Source organism: Panthera onca, chromosome B1, assembly GCF_046562875.1.
Source record: "Panthera onca isolate mPanOnc1 chromosome B1, mPanOnc1 haplotype 2, whole genome shotgun sequence".
Taxonomy (NCBI): domain Eukaryota; kingdom Metazoa; phylum Chordata; class Mammalia; order Carnivora; family Felidae; genus Panthera; species Panthera onca.
In genome coordinates this window covers 34,794,930-34,817,422 of record NC_138342.1, presented here as the reverse complement: position 1 = coordinate 34,817,422, position 22,493 = coordinate 34,794,930, and the positions used below count along the sequence as shown (strand labels likewise).

General features: G+C 42.6%; 1 protein-coding gene across 13 annotated transcripts in view; it reads right to left on the bottom strand.

Annotated features, from left to right (window-relative positions):
• Window positions 1–22,493, bottom strand: part of LIMCH1 (LIM and calponin homology domains 1) — a 327,502-nt gene that overhangs the window by 58,054 nt on the left and 246,955 nt on the right. For 7 of the 13 annotated variants that reach the window (XM_060655155.3, XM_060655156.3, XM_060655159.3 and 4 more), the window contains 2 exons: window positions 6,178–6,213; window positions 1,271–1,397 (listed from right to left, as the gene is read on the bottom strand). In XM_060655155.3, the coding sequence (XP_060511138.2) occupies window positions 1,271–1,397; window positions 6,178–6,213 (163 nt within the window). Of the gene's footprint in view, window positions 1–1,270; window positions 1,398–6,177; window positions 6,214–10,980; window positions 11,242–11,683; window positions 11,796–11,904; window positions 12,021–13,343; window positions 13,674–14,443; window positions 14,684–17,166; window positions 17,470–22,493 lie in introns of all 13 variants that reach the window. The other 6 variants (XM_060655158.3, XM_060655157.3, XM_060655162.3 and 3 more) reach the window with 2 other exon arrangements.

Genomic DNA, 22,493 nt, shown 5'->3' with positions numbered 1-22,493 from the left:
GGTTGGAACAGGAATGCCTCAAAGGCAGGAAATATTCAGATAGAGCTACAATATCCACAGCAGGGCAATGCATTCATTTAAGCACAGTAATGTGCAATGCAATCATATTTCACGTCAGCTGCTAAATTTTAAACTATTGCTTCACAGGGTATCACAAGAAATTTCATTTCTTCCGATTTATGACCTGTGCATTGTGAATGGACTTGCTGACAACAGGATAGTAGGAATCAGCCACAGACCTACACAATTTCCTCTGGGAAGGAAGAAAAGGCAGAAATAATTATTTCTAGGAGTCTGGAGTCAGGTGGATGGGAGTGCAGCTGTGGGAAGTAATCCCAGCGCTATCTCTTCCATGCTTTGGAATCTCAGGCATGTTTCTTAGCCTGTCTGTACCTCTGTTTCCTCATCTCTAAAACAGGGATGCCAATTACACCTACTCTTACCAGCCTATTGTGAGGGTTAAATGACATAGTACATGTAAGGTACCAGACAGAGTAAGTACCCAATATATTGTAGTCATAATTATTACTACGTAGACTTTGGAAATGTTAACTTTTGGACCACCAGTTTTGCATTAGCCACCTCAGAGTGCTCTGTGAGGATTACATGGAAGAATCCACAGTCCTTCTTGTCATCCCTATCTTCGCGTTCTTCCCTGCCCTGGCTCTTTGCTCTCAGCACAGAGACGATCTCAAGGCCCTCATCAGGCCATAAAGACCTCCTTCTCTGGTTCTAATTTTGGTTACCTCACTCACTGCTGTGTGACTTTGGGTGAGTTACTTAGCTCTTCTGGGACATATGTGTGGAACTGAGGACGATACCAGTTGCTACCTCATCGGGTTACTAAGGAAACTGAAGAATTCCTACATGCAAGGCAGAACAGTGCCTGTAACCGGCAGGCTTTCAATGTTGGCGATTATTGTTGCCATCATCATCGTTATTGATTTCAATGTATCATCTCAAAAGACAGGGCATCCTCAACTCTACATCCCATGCCGGTTGCCTCCCTCCTGCTCCCCCTCCTTTGTGGCCAACCTTCTAGCAAGAGTACCTGCGGAATACACATCTGTATCCTTCACCTTTCACGTTGCCGTTAACTTTCTTACTAATCCCACACTTCCCGTCACTGGTTTGAAATCCTCTACGGGCTCCCTCCCCCTGCCTGGCTTTCAAGCCTGTCTACCCAACCCCCTTATTTCCTGCTCCAAGGGGGATATGACCCACGGTTTGGGCAGCCTCCGCGCTGCCCGTGGCCTTGGCCGACACTCACATCTTGCCATTTGTCGTCCTCTTCTCGCAGCTGGTTGTTTATCAGCTGCAGCTGCTCCTGGCGGGCCCTGCTGTGCGGCTGCACCGCGGCCTCCTCCTCACACCGCATGTCAAACATACTCGTGCTCCTGAGCGTGGAGAGAGAAGAGACAAAAATGGACCGGCGCCCGGGGTGTGTCTGCGCGTCCTGCCGCGCGGGGGCGCTACCGCGCTTGGAAAACCGCCCCTTCCCCGCAGCAGCTCAAGCCAGCCCCGTGATGCGGCCAGTTGCGATCCCCCAGCCTGCAGCGGGCATGCTAGCACCCCACTTCTTTTGCTGCGAAAGCCAAAACGTGGCCATCTTTGCCTTCCGTGGTGGCTGCAGCAAGTCAATGTCATTTTATCCGTAGGTGCCAAAATATGTTTATGGACGGGCTAGAAAAAGGTATTTGGAGCTCTAGGCTCTTCTCATTTGGAAATGTACTAGAAAATAAAATGAAGAGAATTACAAGGTATAACGTAGGGAGAATTTGTGGGGAAGGAAGGAGGGTGCCATCCCACGCAGCAAATACTTTATTACCATAAATGCTTCTTTGCGTAAAGAGCTGTCTTACATGCTTTCTACATTACCTAAGGCAATTTCTCCATTTTCAAAAAAAATCATCCAGCCTCAAGTCTAAGACACCACCTTTTCATATTGTATTTTCTGACTTGTGGATGCATCCGATAACTACACATTAGTGATTCATATATTTGGTGTACTTATTTGTATTTCCTGTAAAAAATGTCTGTAAATTGGAAGTGCAGTTTGATAGCATCTTGGAATCAAGGAAATAAGGTATTTTGTACTAAGATTAAGGAATAAAATATATAAATCAGCATATACTTTGTATCCTAATAGTCTCACAAGCATTTTACCTTATTTTTGTCAGGATACTACTGAATTTACTCTTTTAAAAGAAAAAGGATAGGGAAGGCAATTTTTTCAACCCTTAGGCTGTACGTATAATTGATATGTCCTATAGGAGGTTATTAAATGTTGGACAAGACCATAGGGCCTTTTCTATGGTGCTTACATAGACCTTTGTTACAGCAGAAGCTGAAGCAGCAAGGTGAAAACAGAAATAAAACCCAAAGCAAAACCTTCCTTTTTTTTTTTTTCCTTTCAAAGAAATGAGCTCTGGGGCCGAGTGAGTCACAACAGTCCAAAATCAAGAAATGGAGGTTCACTGTTCAACTCTAAGAACAGAAGACTATGATAGTCCATTTTCGAAGCCACCTTAACACAAAGAAAAAGAAAAGCCATGCACTTAGACACCAGTTAATTCTACACATCATCAGTGATGTCCAAAAGAGTTATCCCCACGGCCGGACAATGAACAGCTTCGGCATCACTGGCTGCCAGTGGGTTCCTTGGCAGACAGCTCTCTGGAAGGGGAAGACGTATCCTCAATGCAATGGCTGCCCACATTCAAAATGAATCTGCATGGATCTGTTGGGTGCCTCTTTCCTCTCTCTAGATGTTGGACAATTTAAATCTGACCTAAGAGAGCTAAAACTGAAGATTGTACTTGGACTCTGTCTTCCCCACAAGTATTCTAATACTCTGACTGCATAGAAGGACTTTCACCATCTATTAGGACAAATATGACAAACCACCGTGTGAAGATGCCTCTACATACTCAGAGGATGATGCGGACTATGGCAGCCATGTCTCCCAAAAAGCTAAACTGCAGTCCTCAAAGGGGGAAGGGGCTGTGATTTATCATCCATTTTACACTACTTATCAATGTTATTTAAGAAAGATTTAGGAATTTGCAGAGGTAGGTTGAAAAGTCTAACCTCACGTTTTTTTAAACTCCAGGGATGAAAATTCACTTAAGGAGGCTTTGTAGAAAGAGACTGAAAATCATCCCATTTCTCCTCTCAGTTAAAAAAAAAAAAAACAAACCCAAAAAACTCTTAACCTTAAATAGATCCAATTTAGTCAGTTCATCTTTAAAGGCAATTTACAGTCTTCACGAAGACCGTGGAAGATAAAAACCTCTCTAAGTGGGGCTCTCTTTTAATCGAAGTCGTTGGCAGACTGTGGGTTAGAAAGGAGGCCCCCTTTTCAACTTCGCTATCTACCATTTCTAAAGGGCAGAAGCCATAGAGCCAGGTCTTCTTCTAGAACCTCAGGAAAAAATGGCAGTCTTCTCTAATATTTGGGATTCGGTTATGTCACTTGGAAGAGAATGGGAGCAAAAGGCCTTGAGAATTGCCTCTTTTGTCCAGGATTCCTATCTCTGCTCCCACCATGAAGTTCTAATTATCTCAGCCCCAATGCGGCCAAAAGCTGGTTAGTGAAATCAAAAGAGAAACTCTTGGTTGCCCTCTCATATACCAGGAAGCACTATTTCCCCCCAGAGGGGCTTATTTATTTATTTATTTTAAAAGAAATACCAGCAAACTGGCCAAAATAAAATAAAATAACTGAACTATGAGCAATATCTCTATGCTATTTCAAAAAAAGGACTAAGCAACTTGAAAATTGATAATACTAGACAGAAAATGGGCTGAGTCACCATTCAGAAAATGTTCCTCAGCTCAGAGGTTGGACTCAGCCTCCAAAATGAAGAAGTGTATGTCTAGGGACAGGGTAGGGGATCCTGGAGGAGCCCAGGTTCCAGAATATTCATATTAATGTGACTTGCACTCAAGCAGTGCTTCTCAGCCTTGTGCTGTTGGGACAAGGGTCCCTGGCTACAGAGCCCCGAAGTCTCTCCTGGTGGTAGGTTGGCATTTTTGAGGACCAGGATTAAATCACCTCAAGGGGAGCCTGGAAAATGGTTTCTGGGCCAGGTCTACGGTGAGCAAATTAGGAATAAAATAGTCTACGGCTCTCACGGTACACTCGCTCCGTTGGTGGGGAGAGCCTTGGGAGAGGAGGAGTGTGCAAATGAAGAAAAGGGCAAGAAGGTGAAACTACATCTATGGAAACATTCTTGGCTTGCCAGGAGGCGGAAATCTCTGTTTGCCTGTGTGGTAGGTCTGCCCCTGACCTGCATTTTCCTTAAAGGGCACATCTTTTTTTGATTGGGCTGTATTTTAAGAATGTGTCAATTCTGAATAAATAGAGCCTGTGCCAATAATTGCCCTTAAAGATGTTGAAGGAGGGAGATAGTTGGGGAATAAACTAAACATATATTAATTTCTATTTAAAAACTAAACTCCCAATATAAACTTTGCATTTGGCTCCCCGCATGGTTTCATGTTAAGTTGTGTCTACTTCCAAGAAGGAAATTCAGCACTTTGTATACTCCTAGATAAGACCTCTGGAAAAGAAGTTTTTATGCTTCTTACTCCAGGAGGCTGCTTTTTGTAAATTTAGAGCAGAGAAGGGAGTCCCCACCCCCACCCCTTTTAAAGATCGTTAACTTTCCCTGTCGGTGAGATTTCACATTCAGGTACGGGCAAGATTCAAACGCACTTTAACGTACCTTCCTTTCTTCCACCTTTTGGGATTTCCCAGAGATCCGTCTTAGGTAAAGTGCATGATGGCTTTGCATTGATGAAGAATAAATCCATTCCCTCAAAATGTTTTTGCTAACCATATCAAAGTAGTGTTTTACCTATCAATCTTAGGTAATCCACCTTTCAGTGAATGTTACATATTGCCACTGCAGATTTTAAAAGTAATAACCAGGGCTCAATTTTATAGACTACTTAACTCCGTGCAATCAGTCAGGCTCAGGCTGAACTTGGTTTTGAGACATGACTGTTCTGCACATCAGCCGCAGAGCAATCGTAGAGCGCACGTTGGGATCATATCCTGGCACCGGAGTCAGACCGCTTAGTGCTGGGAGTACAAACCAAGCTGATGTGTTGAACACAGACATGGAACAGGTACTCAAAACAGTAGTTTTTTGGCCCAATCTCATTATCGTTGGTGGCAATGGTTTTTGTGTTTTACATTCTTATTTAGACTCCTCACTTGGTGACTTAAAGGCCAAGACTTAAGGCCATTTAAGTCTTTAAGGCCAAGACTTAAATGTCTTAGGCCAGCGTTTGCTTCTCCCATGGCTCAGACTCCCATGAGGGCACAGAATGCCTCTCACAGAGGAGACATCAGTCTCAGCAGGCCACTGATGTTGTGATTCTTAAAACACAAATTACTCAAATCTGAGAAAGCTAGCATTCTACAAAGAAAACTTTTGCCTTAGATATCTATTTCAGAATGCTCTGCAGATGGGAAATCCATTTTTGAAATGGAGTAAATGCGGTCACAAGCGGGAGAGTGTTGGCTTCTTCTCAAATTTGGATGTGAGGCGGAGGTGGGGAATGAATCTCTGAGAAGACTGGCACTAAGTGGCAGGGAGAGGAAGCCCACGTCGTGTTTGACATGTTGACCCCTTGCTATGCCACAGAACTGGAATATAACCCCGACGTCCTGGTCGTGAGCACCCCACAGTTTATATTACTCCAACCCGGGAGGAACTTGGGCTTCTGAATCTATAATTAGTGGCTTACGATTTGTTTTCTTCGTTCAGAAAAATATGGCTATAAGAATGACTGCTCCATTGTTAACTCCAAGTCCTAACATATCAAGAATTAAATGCAAAACGCAGAATAAGTCTGTGGTTCAGAAGGGCTACCAACATCCAAACCGTAAGAAGAAAAACCTCACCGTGCCACGTCTAGGAAAAGCAAATGTTAAGTTTAAGCAGCAGCTGCATATTAGAATCATGCTTGTTACTCCTTCATTCATCTGTCCTGCACAGAACATATGTTCTGCATTCCAAGTTCAAGTGCTTTTCTGAGGCTGCATGAGTCAGTTAGCTGTTCAGTTCACTGTTGCATCAATGGCGTTTCAATTAGTAGTGAGTACCGGAAGCATGCAGTTTAAGCTAATAATTAATGTATTCCTATAAACACAAGACAACTTACTCTGCGTCATCAGACACAGGAGTTCTCGGACCGTATCTACAAGACCAAATACACAATTAGAGGATGGGCATGACAGAAGGTAAACACTGTAACCAAGCTGGAAACAAACACTACTGGTGAAATATTGGCACGCCAAACCTTTTTTGCTGATCACACTGGAAGAGAAGTGTCATTATACAATTAGCAATATTCATGAGCTACAGAAAAGGAAAGAAAAGTCTTGGCATTTCTAAAGAATGCAAACTGTGTATTAAAACACAGAGGAGAAATGAAAATAATCCCCATGCTACCCACAAAAAAGAAGCTGTTCAATACAAACACAAAAAGGCTTAGGTGCAACCCACAATGTTTAGAGAAGGCAGTTTAAAAAGAAACAAAACAAAACCTGTATTATGGTTGTTCACAAACAGTTAAGCTCTTCATGCCTTTATGTTCTGCAGTAACGGCTGTAATGGACACCCAACATAGAAGCACACGCTTACTGACCCTTTCCCTGATGTGTTAATGCATTTGCACAAATGACATCAAAGAGTGTTTCTGCACTTTTCTGAAAGCAAACCAGAACTCCAACCAGAACCCCAATCAGTGCCTTCCGCATGCATTTGACAAAAACCACAATTCCTAGAAAACTGGCAGCCTTAATCAAAACCAGGCTTGGATAATATTCCATAACTTGAAAAACCAATGTTTTTTTTTTTTTAAATCTTCTATATTCTTCTGATTATTTAAGTCTACACAGTTGTACCTTCTACAGTATAGACACTTTCGATTTTAATGTGTTTGCTAAAGCAAGGAAAAAGGTTAAATTAGAAAAAAGATATGAGGACATTATAGGGCATATTTTAAAGCACATTTTAAAAAAGCGACTTCCACAAATGACTATCTCCTCAGCAAAGGGAGATTTTAAGAGAAGGTTCTTACCTATGCCCCAAAAGCATTTCTGCACTCTGATGGTGGACAAAGAATTATTTGGGTAAAGAAAACAATGTCCTGCTTTCAGTTTCCAGCAAATTAAATTTTGGGGTTTTTAGCAAAAATTATCTAGTCTCATGTTCAGTTTCATAACAGTTTATGGGGGAAAATTTCTAAAGATCTCTTCCTATAATCTTAGGGAAAACACCCTGGAATTCATGGGAGCACGCACACATCCTTCTCTCTTATCTGCTCTTACCATTCTAGAACAGTCTGCATTCATTAACAATTGTTTTCATTTACAGTGAAGGCAACGACACCAGTGCAAAACCCAAAGTTTCTGTTAAAATGGCCAAAAGGTTTGTGGATATTTCTCTTCTGGTAGTAAGACTCATTTTCTGTTTCTCCAGGGGATAGTTTCAGAAGGAGCTAAAGTTTAACCTAATACCCTCAAGTTTCTAAAAATACTACTACATTGAAACAGATGACCAGTGGATTCCTCCATAATGAGAGAGTGCATCAGCGGTGTTCATTCTGAAGACTGGATCTATGCTTCCCAGTTAATTAATAGGCCTGTTGGAACAGGCTTATGCAAATACAGTGTTTTCTAAATTATCTATGGAAGAGAGCAGAGAAGTTATGCCTAGTTAACTTAGAAATAATCAATTAATAGTTAGCATGTGTTTTTGTGTTTCTATCTGAAGATTTCTCTTAATGTTTTATTGAAGTATAATATATGCTGCAGAAAGTGCACCTATCATACACACATTCCTTAGTGAATCTACACAAACCATATATACCCAGAGATTAGTATCAAGTGTTTTCTGCTGTATAAATGGACCCATATAATATGTATCCTTTTGAGTTTGGCTTCTTTAACACATTTTGTTGATGAGATTCAGCTATATGTATGCTGTATGTAGGATATATTTTCTTTTTTGAAAATATCTTTAGTTTTGAGGAGGTGTAGGGGGAGGGGCAGAGAGAAAGAGGAACCGAGGATCCCAAGCCAGCTGTACATTAAGAGCAGAAAGCCTGATGATGTGGGGCCCAAACTCACAAACTATGAGATCATGACTTGAGCTAAAGTTGGATGCTTAACCAACTGAGCCACCCAGGTGCCCCAATTTTTATTTTTCTCTTTTTTTAAGAGAGAGGGAGAGGGTGCACAAGAACAGTGGAGAAGGGCAGAAGGAGAGAATCCCAAGCAGGCTCCATGCTGAGCATGGAACCCAACATGGGGCTCAATCCCATGACCTTGGGATCATGACCTGAGCCAAAATCAAGAGTTGGACACTCAGTCGACTATGCCCCCCAGGCACCCCACTTGTAGGATATATTTGAATTTAAACTGCTTCTACACAAAATATTTAACAGCATTTCATGGAAATCTCTGTCAACAAATGTAGATTTACACTAAAATGTAAGCTCCATGAGGGCAGGGATTTTTCTTTTTGGGTTCCCTGATGGTGACCAGACTAGGACTTCGACAACTATTTATTGAATACTCTGGAAACTGAATAGTGCAGTTCCTAAAGATAATGTTCATTTAGCCCTTTACTCTATACTTATGGGTTTAAGGAATTTCCTCTCAGACTAACTTATTAGTTTTAAGAGGGCATCAATTTAAGCAGAACTGCCTTTGCAGTTAAGGAAAAGATAATTAAGCTTGGGCTGCAAATGGCTTTCTCAGTTGTCCTATGGGAAACCGAAAAGTACAGGTAAGTTAAAAAATCACTAATAAAGAGGTTTTCTTTTTTTTAAATGCAAAGTAGGTGAGTCAATAGGTACATAATTGGCTAGACAAATCAGTTGGTATAAGCATCCCACCAAAAAGAAAAAAAAGAAAGAAAGAAAGAAAAAGGCAACGAATAAACTTTAATTGTGAGGGTAGGGATATTCAGAAAGATAAAGAGAATATTCTATGCATCTATTGATTGCATGTATGTAACTTTCAGCACTAACAAAGCATTTCAGGATCAATAATTGGCTAGTTATAAACTTCCTTATTGTGAATCGGCATATGCTTCATTTGAAGTGCGAGGGAAGAACGGGTTTCCTGCCCATTTAAAATTATCCCCTAGCACCCAGACCAGTGTTTTACACATAGTGATTACTCAATAAATACTTGTGGAAAAGAAACATGAGTTCCCAAAGCGAATGCTTACTCAGTCACACAACTGTGTCACACAGTTAATCTGACCATATCTCCTTCTGCTCAAACTAGCCATTCATTCTCGTTTGAATAGAAAGAGGACTTTCTCTGAATCACAAATAGGGGGGCAGATAAAAGTGACAGGCAATTCATCAGGCTTTCACAGCTTCCTCCATGCGCTGGGCGGTGGGGGGAGGAGGGGCACTGGCTTTCCGCTCAGCTCAGGCAGAGCTGGGTTTGAATGTTGGAACTGTACTTACAGCTGTGCGGATGTGGACCTCGGTTTCCTAACTGCAAGATACAGATGAAAATTCTTCCTCCCAAAGGCTGTGTGAGGACTAAATAAATGGGAAAACACCTGGAAAGTGTCTAGTAGGCGGCCACGGGCTTTGCATCCTTCCTCCCTTTCGCTTTAACTGGCTTTACAGCAGTGCCCATAATCCCTGGCTGCACTGTGTCAGGGCGTCTGGAAAGTGAGTGAGTGCGGTGGACCGGGCAGCCCAGTCAGTCCCTCCGTCACTAACCAGCCCTGACTGGCCTTGACCAGCCGGGATCTGCGTGTGATCCACGCACTCGCTTCCTTCTACGTCACCCTACCTGTGAATTGCCAGAAGAAGGCAAGCTGGAGGGAACAGACACACTTTGACAGGGCCACAAATATTACGAATATTACCCTTGCTTCCTGAAGCCAATGTTTCAAGAAGGCTCTCCTCTAGTACTAGTATGATTCAGAGGAATGTAAAGCAGAGGTTAGATCCAGGTTATAAAGATAGCTAGGATATTAACTTAAAAATGTGGATGTTACTTGAGATTTTCCCTGCTCCCCATCCTACCTTCTGCCGCGCTCCCTTCAAGGTCCTTCGTGAAGCAGAACTCCATCATTCCTGTTTTATAGTGGATCTTTTTTTTTTTTTAAGTTTATATGTTTACTTGAGAGAGACAGAGACAATGCAAGTAGGGGAGGGGCAGAGAGAGAGAATCCCAAGCAAGTTCCATGCTGCCAGCACAGAGCTCAATGCAGGGCTCGAACTCATGAAACGGTGAGATCATGACCTGAGTCAAAACCGAGTCGGACAATTAACGGAGCCATCCAGGCGTCCCTATAGTGGATCATATAATTATGCAAAACACTCCTCACTCCTTTACCCTACACAGGTCTGGCAGACCACACTTTTAAGAAAAAGGTATCACTCTTACTAAATAGCAACAGAGGCTTCGATGAATAGGCCTTTCACCATAAACCCCAGATTATTTCTTTACTCTTCCTTTTAAATCAAGTCGTGGCATGGAATAGAAGAAATCTTACCTCTAGAAAGCACTGAGTGTTTGCTAATGTTGAAATTAAATTAAATTACAAACTGCTAAGTGGTATACATCTTCTTTGGACCTGAAGACCCCCACAGGAATCAAAATGAAATTAAGTAGGTCAGAAAGAAGGTCAATTCGTTTACCTGAGGGCTCCTACATGCACTAATAAGAAATAAAAGAGTTACCCATTTAGGTTGCCCACGAGATGAGAGTCAGAAAAAATGTTGAACAGGAAAACTTGCAACTGGATATTTTTTCCATACCTGCTTATATGCAAAAAAAGGAAGAAAAAAAAAGTCTTGGCAGCCTGGGCCATTTCTGCAAGCAATAGTGGGTAAGTACCATAATGTGTTAATAACATACTCAAAGCATCCATGAAGGCTCAGACTAGAGAAACAAATCACAAAGGCTCAGGATAGTCTTCTGACCTCTTATCTTTCATTGGCGGACCTTTGGCAGATTCCTCCACATCCTGTTGCTTTGCAAATGGAACTGGGAGGAACTGGTTTGCGTTGGATCCAGTGCGTCTAAGAGATGTCCCGGTTCTCCTGACCATCATGTCATCTTTTTGTGAATCATACAACTTTCCTTGGCCTTTCAGTCCCCTGCCACTCCAGGCAGGAGCTGTCATCTTCTCCGAGCTCTCTTCTGTCCCTGAAGCCTTGCATTCAGCGGCTGGGGGACAAGAACTAGGGCAACATTCAGGCCAGCCAGTCAAAGGCCACTTATTGCTAAAGATGTTTTCAGTAGCATTCCTCACTGGCATTAACCCAAAACAGAAGAAGCCAATGTCCATGGAGGCAGCAGCACACATAGCAACTGAGTATTAATACCGTGGACCTCCATCATGCAACTGGTACTTACACAGGAATGGGTTTCCCTTTCCGATTTTCACGATTCCTGAGAATGAAATTTGGCCAGCACCCAACCACATGCAAAGGCTCAAGTCTCTACCCGGAGAGGGCACTGAAAGCAGGACTCTGACCCTGGGATGGGTGCATTCTTTTAAGAGACTTAACTCCACGCCACATCAGTCATCAAGTGCATACTGTGGCTCTAAGCTGTTTTCTGAGAACACAACAGCCACACACAGCAGAGGCAGCACACCCTGGAATGCAGGCAAGCGCTCACAGTGGCTGGCCGCTCTCCTCTGATCTTTCAGCCCTTGGCAGCGTCTCAGAATCCCTTTGAGTGGCTCCTTCTTTCTCCTCTTTGCCATCCTGCGGCAGCTGTTTGCATGTAACTAAAGCCAGAGAGGACGGCTTTACTGCTAGGGAAGAATTCACACCAGAGGCCTTGACCCCCACCTGTCATCCTTCACCTCCTGGGAAGGGAGAGAAAGTCCTCCTCACCTTCCTCTGTTCTTGGGCGCTCGCCCAAACTGCAGGCATGCTCCTCCTGGGTCTCCAGCACAGGAGCCAGCCGCGAGACCCTTTTGCAATGGTCATCTACACCAGAATCCACTATTCTGTTGATAATCAAGTAACAGTGGCGGCAAGAGAGAAGAGGAAAAAGAATTAAGAAAGGACACAACGAAAGTTGTTGAGACTGAGAGATTAAGAGAGTTCATTGCTCTCATTCCGGAAGCTGGTTAGTAAGGATGACATACTCAGATGGAGATAATGGAATGTGAACCCCAGCGAGGGCCTGGGATAGGTCAAAAAAAGGCTGGCATGACCCTGGACGATGGGTCCCTCAGCAGTCAAGGACTCAACAATGCATTTCTTACTAATGTCTCATCCCCACCTCCTCCACCCCAGGTCCCTATCAGCCTCTGAAATACCAACTATGTATTTCTGGTCTACTAGGGTTATGTATATCTACAGTCTGCTATCCTCCATGGTGTCGGCTACACTACTGGGCCAAAGATACCCCTCTGTATGTCATGGACCCTTCACTGTTTCCTTTGGATTGCAAGGCCAAGACACGAGGAAGGTATCTTGAGCATTTCCTGCTGCCACGGATAGCCTTACTTCGCTCCCACCATGCAGGTGGAATGGAGGTTCCCAAGAGAATCCAGAGTCCTAAAAACCCGCTATACCTGCTTCCTGGAAGGGACACCAGCCCCCTGAACTTGAACCCCCAAAAGAGGGCTTGGTAATTCAAAGCTGGAAGGCCTCCAGTGAGGATGAGAACTGGTGGCGGGCCTATGAGGGCTTTACCCAGGTGATCCCTCACAAATGTGGATGGTGATTCAGCCAAGGAAATTCTTCACTCATAGAAACCCCAAGAGAGAAGTCTTTTTCCATTCACGATTTATTATAGTTTTTGTTTTTGTTTTTTTTTTTTTTAAGTAGCGGAGGGAAGAGACCTTTACTTTCTTTTTGTCTCCTTCTTTGTCCAGATTTGGACTTAACGATATTAATAACTATTTTTTCCTCCCTGCATGGGATAAGAAACAGGGAGGTTTTAGATAAACCTGATTTTTATCCATAGATCTTTAGAAGAAACACTAGGGATATCATTAAAACATTCCATCTAGTTCATTCAATATTTCCAACTAATAAAATAGTGCTTAATGCAGCCGAGGGAAAAAGGGTCATTCGCCAAGATTACTGGCATTCCCAGGCAGTGATTCTGGTGACAACAGAATCAAAATGGACGCCTGCCATTAACGTTCACATACATGCGCCTCCCTAGGGCGACCCGCTAACGTTACTTCTCTGCCAACCAGCAAAAGAGCCTGTTAAAACTACGTGATCTCCGGAGGCTTCTTTAATGTGCTTCAGCAGGCTCTTTAAAAGCAGCAGTGATTCCCATGCAGATCTTGCACATGGATGGCGAGAAATACCTGCAGTCATTTTGTGGATTAAGCGTTCGGTCTTTTTGTAAACCGGACGTGGCCGCTGAGGCTGGGGTGACAGAGTTCATTTCAATCTTGCTGCCGTGACCCATGACTTCTTCTACATCCTCCCTAGGCCCAGCCTTGCCGATGCTGAGTCGCTTCCACTTCTGCTGATCTATCTCTGTCACGGGTCCAAAGTGCACAAACTTTTGCCTGGGGCTGGAAGCTTTCTCATAGGCCCTTGCTCTGCGGCTGGCAAAGTCATCACGAATGGCAGTTTCTGCTTTAATTTCTGGTGAAGGCTCAGGGGCACAGATGTGCTCAACATCTCCATCCCTAGTCAGAACCAGAAATGAGTTCCAAAGATTTCTAAGGCAAGTACAAATGAGTAAGAGCTCTTTTTCTTAAATACTAGATTTATGAAAAACACTTCTATGGCTACAGCAGAATTGATTTTCCACTAATCAGTCAAATGAAGAAATGATCATTGTCTTGCCTAGGTAATAGTGCTTGAAGTTTCTACGGCTTTCAAAATATCACTTCCAACATCATAAATGATGGCATGAGAAAATCAGAGATACGATGGGGGTACCTGGGTGGCTCAGTCTGTTAAGCATCTGACTTCGGCTCAGGTCATGGTCTCGCAGTTCGTGAGTTTAAGCCCCATGTCAGGCTCTGTGCTGACAGCTCAGAGCCTGGAGCCTGCTTCAGATTCTGTGTCTCCCTCTCTCTCTGCCCCTCCCCGCTCGCGCTCTGTCTCCCTCTCTCTCAAAAATAAATAAAATATTTTTAAAATTAAAAAAAAAATCTTAGGTACAATGAAATAACTAACATTAGCTAAAACTCAAGTCTAAATTGCTTACAGTAAACAAGCCTATCCACATAACCATTCACAGTAGCTGGTTCGATTAAAGAGGATGTTTTCCATCCAGTGGCTCGTAAATTTTAGTATTAATAACTTTCAACTCACGCAGAATATACTGTGTTTTGAGAGCTTTTGTTTTTCTAGCCCTGAGAATATAAAATGATAGAAGGATAAGCATTTGATTCCTTCAAAGTTCAATAATACTACTGCCAGGGGAAAACCAGGGGAAAAAATGACACACCTTGTCTTTCCTGACACTTTCAGTCTCTCCCACGTCTCCAAGTCAGCCTCTGTTATATTGGAGACTGTGACAAATCTTGGAGCCTCTCGGTGAGGGGCAAGGTGGCCCTGAATTCTCCGCTGAGCCAGGTCATCCTTGTAAAGATCTGGCACCCTCTTCACTCCTTCTGCAGGTTCGCTCTCCTGAGTCCGAGTAACACAGGTCACTATTGACTTCGTTTCTTCTATTTGGCCCTGGTTTCTGTCAATTTTATCCGGACCCCCATATCATTGGAAAAAACAGGTTCAAGGAAGGGGAACAGACAAAGAGCAATGTCAAGCAAGGAACTTCAGAGGCTAAGGACAGAAGGAAATGATGGAAGCAACTTTCCCTTTCTCAAAAAATATGGAATCAATTGGAGTCTTGATTCCCTTTGCCTATACTGCCCTCCTGACACTCTAATGAGATGAAGTTTTTCCACCCGATGACAGTCTCAAGTTTAGTTTAGGAAGAGAAGCCAGGGCTTGCTGAAAGACTATTAAGAATGGTAATGAGATTTCGGTTTGAGAGTAATGATGCCCAATTCCCACACTATTCAAGTTACTATAATGAATTCAAGTTTTCTGATTGAATCCCTGAGCCCTTTTGGAATGTCTTTTACAGCACCAGTAAAATGTTAGTAACGAGCTCTGCATGATCCAAATGCTAGGATTAGTTCGGAGATAGCTGGAACGTCATTCACATGTTAAACATCTCAACCGTAAACACACAACTGCCAGAAAGTACATTGAAGTCAATTCAGAACAGAAAGTTTTTATGTTCAAACTCAGCCTCTGGTCCCCGATAGCACCGGTTGGATTTGGGTGATGTAAACCTGAAGAATAAACAGTGTATCCCATTTATCTGGACCTACAGAGCCAATACCCATTTGTCTCTTGTGCTAATAAGTCATCTTTATTGATGTTAACACTGATATTTTCAATTGTTCTCCTAAGAAGTGGATGTCAGGTGGCTAATGCCGACAATGCTGTAATCTACATCAAAGAAGCTGTGACATCCCCGTGCATTAACATTCTATGGCATTAAAGATCAATTTCCAATTAAATATGCCTCTTGAGATAGAAAATCTCAAAAACCTACATAAATAGGACTATTTATTTTTTTAAAAAAATATATCATCCAAGCGAGAAAACTGTGAGGTAGTCTCTTGTTACCTGGATGACACAGTGTATTTGCAAAGCCTCTGCAAGTAGGATGTTTACTTTTAGTTTGGGAAAGGGAATGAAGGAAGGGCAGAGCCGAGAGCCACGAGGGGCCTTATCTTCTTTCATCCGTTCTTTGATGCTCTCACAAGAGGTCATGGGCCATCCCAGACTCAGAGCTGTGTCCCCAAACACAGAGTCAGGTGACAACAGACAAATGAGGCTGGAAATAGCAGGAATTAAAATTGCATGCAGGAGAAAGGAAAAAAAGGAGATACAAAAGCTATTCCTTTTCCTAACTCAAGTTGCTGATCACCATCAATGTGCCTTGGTGCCAGCCCGTTGTCTAGAAGTCCTTTTTTCATGTGCAACAACTGATCCCTCCCACAAGGCCCTCCTAGAATGGTTTGTTACAAGGCATGCCAACAGGAACGGCACAGGGCCAGAGACTCCTGAAGCTATAATGTGTCCTAAAAAAACCATGCCAGGGCCTCTGTGCTCTAAACCCTGTTCTACATCTGAGGATCTTCCATGCACTTTGTATCTGGTACCTCCCAGAATAACAGCAGTGGCAACAATAACAACGACAACACTAACAACTCCACTGAGCTTAGTGACTCTGTCCAAAGAACCATTTGAATCGTGTAAAACACAGTTAAGATGTTTATATTCTTCGTTCAACAGAATTTACAAACCTCTTAAATGATAGGCCAAAGGATGGCAATTCGACGATGCAAATCTCTGATTTTGATATAAGGAAAAAATATAAGAATGATCAACTCTGTGGGATGAAATTTAGCAAGGTGACACCTTAAATAAAATCATATCCCTCCAAGGATGAAAATCACCAGCCAAAACCCATTTCGCTACAATTTTCCTTTCCCGAATTAAGAGGATGGGGGAAAAGTTGAGAGAAGAAAACTCACTTAAAAACAATTTCCATAATAGAACAAATGGAAGTATATTACATTTGAGAAGGGTTTTTTTTGTAATAAGAAATCTCCATTATTAAATGCCTAAGTGATCTCACTGGGACGCAGAAAGAGCAAGCCTCATTTTCCCCCTTTCAATATCTAAAAGGAGCTAATCAGAGAGAAGAGCCTACAGACAAGGAATAACAGTGTTTTCAGCTTCCTGTTAATAGACTGGAGCAGCCGTGAGAGGTGGCTGTCACTGAGAGCCAATGGCACATGTCTGCTTGTGCCAATAATACCAATCATATGTGGTGATGTGTCCACTGGAACTCAAAGTTTATTTGGTAAATTCAGCTCTAGTTTGGACATGGCCATTCTACTTTCTGCCACTGCTTTTAGGGAGATTGGATCTTTGGAGTTCCACTTTAAAATCAACCATTACCAATTCCTTGTCATCGAGGCAGGAAAGAAAGGAATGGGGGGCTATGGCACAAGTCACCTTCACTTAATTATGCTCCATCTCTCTCTCTCTCTCTCCCCACTCCCTTCTCTCTCTCTCTCTCTCTCTCTCTCTCTCTCTCTCTCTCTCACACACACACACACACACACACACACACACAGTGCACACCTTTTATATTCTAGACTTTTCTTTTCTGAAATTCCCTTTGAGAGTTGTTTGCTGCTATCTGATTTCTCTGCCTCTTTTTTTCGGTAAGGCCCATAGAGGAGCTGGTTCAATGGCACCGGTGGCTTTGTCTGGTTCATCCTCACTCTCCTTGCAGCAAAATCGTCTTTCTCAAGATCAGGCCGTCGACACACAACTTCATCTTCTGACTGCGGATCTTTGCCACATTCGTGGGTCAGGAAAGGGTTTTCTTTGCGAAGGATAATGTCGTGAACGGCTTCTTTCTCATTACTTAATTGCTTGTGGCTGCCAGAGCAAAATTAAATAGAACTCTACACGTGATCAGACCGAATTTTTTTTTTTTTTAAATCCCCATCTCCAGACACACAGCTGTGTTGTTAGTGAAAGGTCTTCTCAACATCATTAGTGCAGGTGACATCTGTTTACTATTTTAGTCCAGAGTTGTAGCATAGTTAGGGTGGGTTTTAAAACCTTGAATTTAGCCAGCTACTAGCAAGACTAAAAATTCATGTAATTGACAGGGCCCCATCAGCATCAGCAATGCAGGACCCTAAATGGCTCTGAGCGTGACCCTCCAAACTCTTTTCATAAAACCGGGAAGAATGAAAGCTTTTAGCTGTTTTGTTTTGTTTTGTTTTGTTTTCCTTTAGCACATGAGCAACACACCCAACAGGTACTCAATCTGTTTTTGAGTGATAGGGCAAAAATTTGAGGCACCAAGAAACTGAGCTGGGGGAAAGCTAATGTATGCAGCTGGGGGAACAGCAAACCTAGTATATGTGCCCGATTGCAAAGTGTGAGGAAGGTCTTTCTGCAGAGCTGAGCTAACCTGAAACATCTGGAATAGTTTATGGCCATTCACAGGATAGACCCAAGGCATAAGTGCTTGTTTTGCCCTGAACCCTCCCGTGAGCAGCTCTGTCTTCTATCTTCTACCCCAGTGACTGTCCACCTCTCAGCTTTTCTTCATCGTATGCTAAATGTCAAGTAAATTGTCGTAAAACATTTTGCCAAAATGGCTAAAAAATTACTACTTTGCACCATTTCCATTTTCAAAGAGATGTTGAAGGCCCCAAGTTTTAAACCCCTGAATGCAATTTAATGGTGGAATATCAGGACTTTTCACTTAGTTTAGTTTAGTTTTAGTTTTAGTTTTTGTTGGAGGCATGTGGGATAGGAATAGGGTCAAATGTGGACATCTGGTATTCACACAAACTCCTCTCCCCCTACTCAGAAGATCAGCCTTGCTTCTAAGTAATTATTATTGTAAGTAATAAAACGTTAAAACATTTTTTGTCATTTATTTTCTTCTTCCCATTTCATAAAGTATCTTGATATCTAAAGAAAGCTCACCTACTTTGTATCCAATTTCTAAGAGAGGATTAAAAGTAAATTCTTCATCCTCAAAGGACAACTCATCTCAGAAATGAAGAAGGAATTGAACTAGCCTAACTAGGTGTAGAGCGAACAATGAAATTGTGTTCCCTGGTCGATCTGGTAGCCCATGTTAGCTGCTAGGCCCCATACTGCTCCTGCAGGGGCATCATCTTAAGACTACAGTAGGCCCTCACTCCATCTGACTTTTGCAAAATCAAATCACTAATCACCAATTATGTCCAGAAGATTCCTTCTTCTCACTGCTGACATTGTTCTCAATAAAAATTTAACACACAGAATTTGGAAGTGGTTGGTGGTGCTTTGCTCCCTGAATAAATTTATTTCTTAAAACATGAAATCCTGCCTTTGAAGTGCACACCTAACCCCTCAGTGTTCTGCCTGGCCAATACTGAATGGTGCTTTCCTGCCTCCTTAGCCAATGTATCTGGCAAGAACCAACTGATGTTGGTTGACTATGGCCATAAAGAATAGCCAATGGAAATCATAGGCCATTGAATTAATCTCTCCAAAAATGCACTATTTAAAAAGCACACGGGTGCTTGGGTGGCTCAGTTGGTTGAGCATCTAGCTCTTGATTTTGGCTTAGGTCATGATCCCAAGGTCATGGGATTGAGCCCCATGTCAGGCTCTGCACTGAGCTGGAACCTGCTTAAAATGGTCTCTCTCTCCCCCTCTGCCCCTCCCCACCTCTCAAATAAATAAATAAATAAATAGCACAATATTGATGATAAATACAGTGGCTAACAATTATTGAGCACCCAATATGGGCTAGAATTCCTTCTAAGTGTTAATTCATTTAAACCCAATATACTAACCCTGCAATCGTGGTGTTATTAGCATCCCTCATTTTAAGAGAGTGGAAACTAGGTTTCAGGTTAACAAATTTGCCCAACGTCAACGTGCCAGTGGTGAAATTAAAATTTAAACTCAGGCAGTCTGGCTCTGAGGTTCTGTTTGTAACCACTGTACCATGTGTTTCGCAAAGGACCAGGCCATGAACAGTACTGAAAACAGAACATCATATTAAAAAAAAAAAAAAAAAAAGGCACTACCATGACTACGAAGTAGGAGAAAGAGCAGTATTTTGGTTACCAAATCAAGGGATCCTGTGTGCTGTGCTTAGATTGGGGTTGTGATTTGCACTGCTGGTCATAGACCCCTATGTTCTTCTGGGATTACTGGTAGCAGAATGCTAACTAATCATACCTTACAATGCTTGCACAGCACTTTACAGTTTACAAAGCACTTTCACATTCATTATCTCATTTCAGCTGATCTGACTCCAAGTTAGAGGGGAGCAGGCCCCTAGTTGAACCTCTTAAGTCCAAAAGCAGCACTCTATTCAGTTTTTGAGCAGCGGTGGTCATGGGTTACAATCTCCCCCAACTCAGGCAGAATTCTATAGAATAAAACATACGCATTTATGCAAATGACCATGCCAATTTGTGATGCCAAGTGAGCAGGGAGAATCTGGTGTTCTCGGCATCACATGAGCCCAAGCCAGGCCGCAAACTCCCTGGGGTGTTTCTTTTTAGGCTACATGCCCAGTGTGACAAGACTTGTTTCAAATGATCTCAATTTAGATGTGTGGACTTAAAAAAAAAAAAAGAGGGTGAAGAAAGCTTTCTGTATCATTGGCCACTGAAAGCCACTCCCTGCCCACTTGAAAAAAACGGTCATAATGAATGATTTTCTGCTACGTGCGTGAATCCTGTAAATTCAGAATTTCAAGGAAGACTCAGAGAAAGAGGAAAAAAAATAATGACACAAAATCTGGACTAGTGAGGCTGGTCATGTGGTAATAAATAATATGTATAAGGCAGATACGTAGGATTGTGTTCATAGGTGTCTAGTCACTAAAATTTTTAAATAACCTTTTATAACGTGCTTTTCTTTTTCCCTTGAAGGACCTTAAGGGCAGTCTACTGGAAAGGTTCAGTATGTTCTCCTTCAGTTCTCAATAATTATAACTCTCTGAGCAGCTAGTCTACTCCAGATACACATGACAGACCTGGAAGACAGGAGTTACCAATGCCTACTTTGCAGAGGAGAATACTGAGGCTTCCAGCCCCAGTCATCTGAATTTAGATAAATAGAGCAAATTTAAGGGGCAGACTCGGGCTACCTGGCTCGATATTCATGGGGGAGATCTGACGTTTTTATTTTTTCCAAGTCATTCATAGATGAGTCACTTTGGGAAGAAGGGCTACTCTGTGGGCACAGCTCGCCGCTTCGCTGAGAAGGAATACAGTGCAGTGCGACACAAGGAATGCCAAGCCCTGCCTCCAACCTGGCAACCCTGTCCAGCCTCCTCTGGAACAAGGAAGGCTATCTCTGTAGGAGAGAATATGGGCTTGAACGAAGCAGGTGAGGGGAAAGAAAAGGCTGTTTTCTCGAAGTTCTATATTTCCAAGTGAACGAGATAATGATTTCAAATTAGGAAGAACTGGCATTCTCTTTCACCCCTTTTCACTTGGTAACACTCAAGCAACCAGCTCAGACTGGCAGCCAGTTTGTCTCCTATTGAAAGAAACTGGGCTCTCCAGAAGTGCCTGTTAGGTCTCCTGAGAATGCCAGGGGCAACACCAGAAACCTCCCCGCTCAGCCGGTGCCCAAACAGTGCTGCCGCATCCAGAGTCACGGAGGCTCACGAGAGCTCTGTGTGTATCTGGTCCCCGATCCCCAAGGATCGGTTCAGCAACAATCAGTGACACAGGTGTCCGGGGGGCAGGGTGTAGAGGACTACGTGTCTGGCACTCAGCTGCACCCACCCTTCCTCTAAAGTTTTTGAAAATGTCTATTGTTCCTTGGAGGCTTTCCCCCCCCTCTGTAATTAATTACTATGTGGTCGAGAAGATCCACAGACCAGCAGAAAAGACTGAGTGCTGAAACATATGAAAACAATTAGAAAAGAAGCAGGATCACGTGAAACCTATAATTCAGTTCAAAAAAATAAAAGAAGTTTACTTCTCCAATGGGAAACACCAAGTAAGAGAACTCAAATCTCCATGGCATTTTAATTCAGGGGAAGTGAATCTTGGTTCCTATTTTATCCTCTTAAAAACAGAAATCTTGGCTATTTTTGGCAGAGTCTCAGATTTGGGGGTAATTAAGCTCACTTAATCATAAACTAAAACAGTAGAAAAAATAGTCTATATACTTTTTACTTCAATGGTGACTCTAAGAAATATTAAACTCCACACATTTGTTAAGAAGTCCTACTCTATCCCTCGATGCTAAGATACCTCCTAATATATGTTTTGACAGGAAGCTTGGGATTTCTAGGCTTCTAAACTCATGTGAAAATGGAATAACATGCACTTTTGCTCCTTCTTATATACTGTATTAGAAGTAATACAAGGAGGCGTTTGACAAGACTTGGGGAAAAAAAACAACAACGAGAAAACAGCCTACAAAATTAAAGCCTTGTTCTTTGTCTGTGTGCCTCCGTCCCTCACCTATGACTTTATATCATTACCCATCTCTACAAATGCAGACTTTCCAGGCTACAAAAGGGGCCACAGGACATATACTGGGCCTCTTGCTGGGTTCAAAGATGTGGTGGCCAGAATCCATCTGCTGGCAAAGACAGGAGACGGAGGTTAAATGTTTTAAGAGACATCAGCATATTTACATATTTTATATTCTTATTTTCCAGATGCCAAGAAGCCTTTTCATCTTCATGATACGTGCTTCATTCCAGTTAAGCTACTTTCTGCCACATTAAAAGCAGGATTCCAAATGTGGATAAACTTATAATGGCTCTCAACTCTGGCGAAGGCTGCAATAAGTAAGTGACAGAGACACAGACAGGCCAGGCTAGTGCCATGGTATGTGTAAAACGTTTATGAGAGAGCTAGCAGCTGGACAGTCTGCCGACAAATGAATTCTGGGTGTCTGGAGTAGCTGTG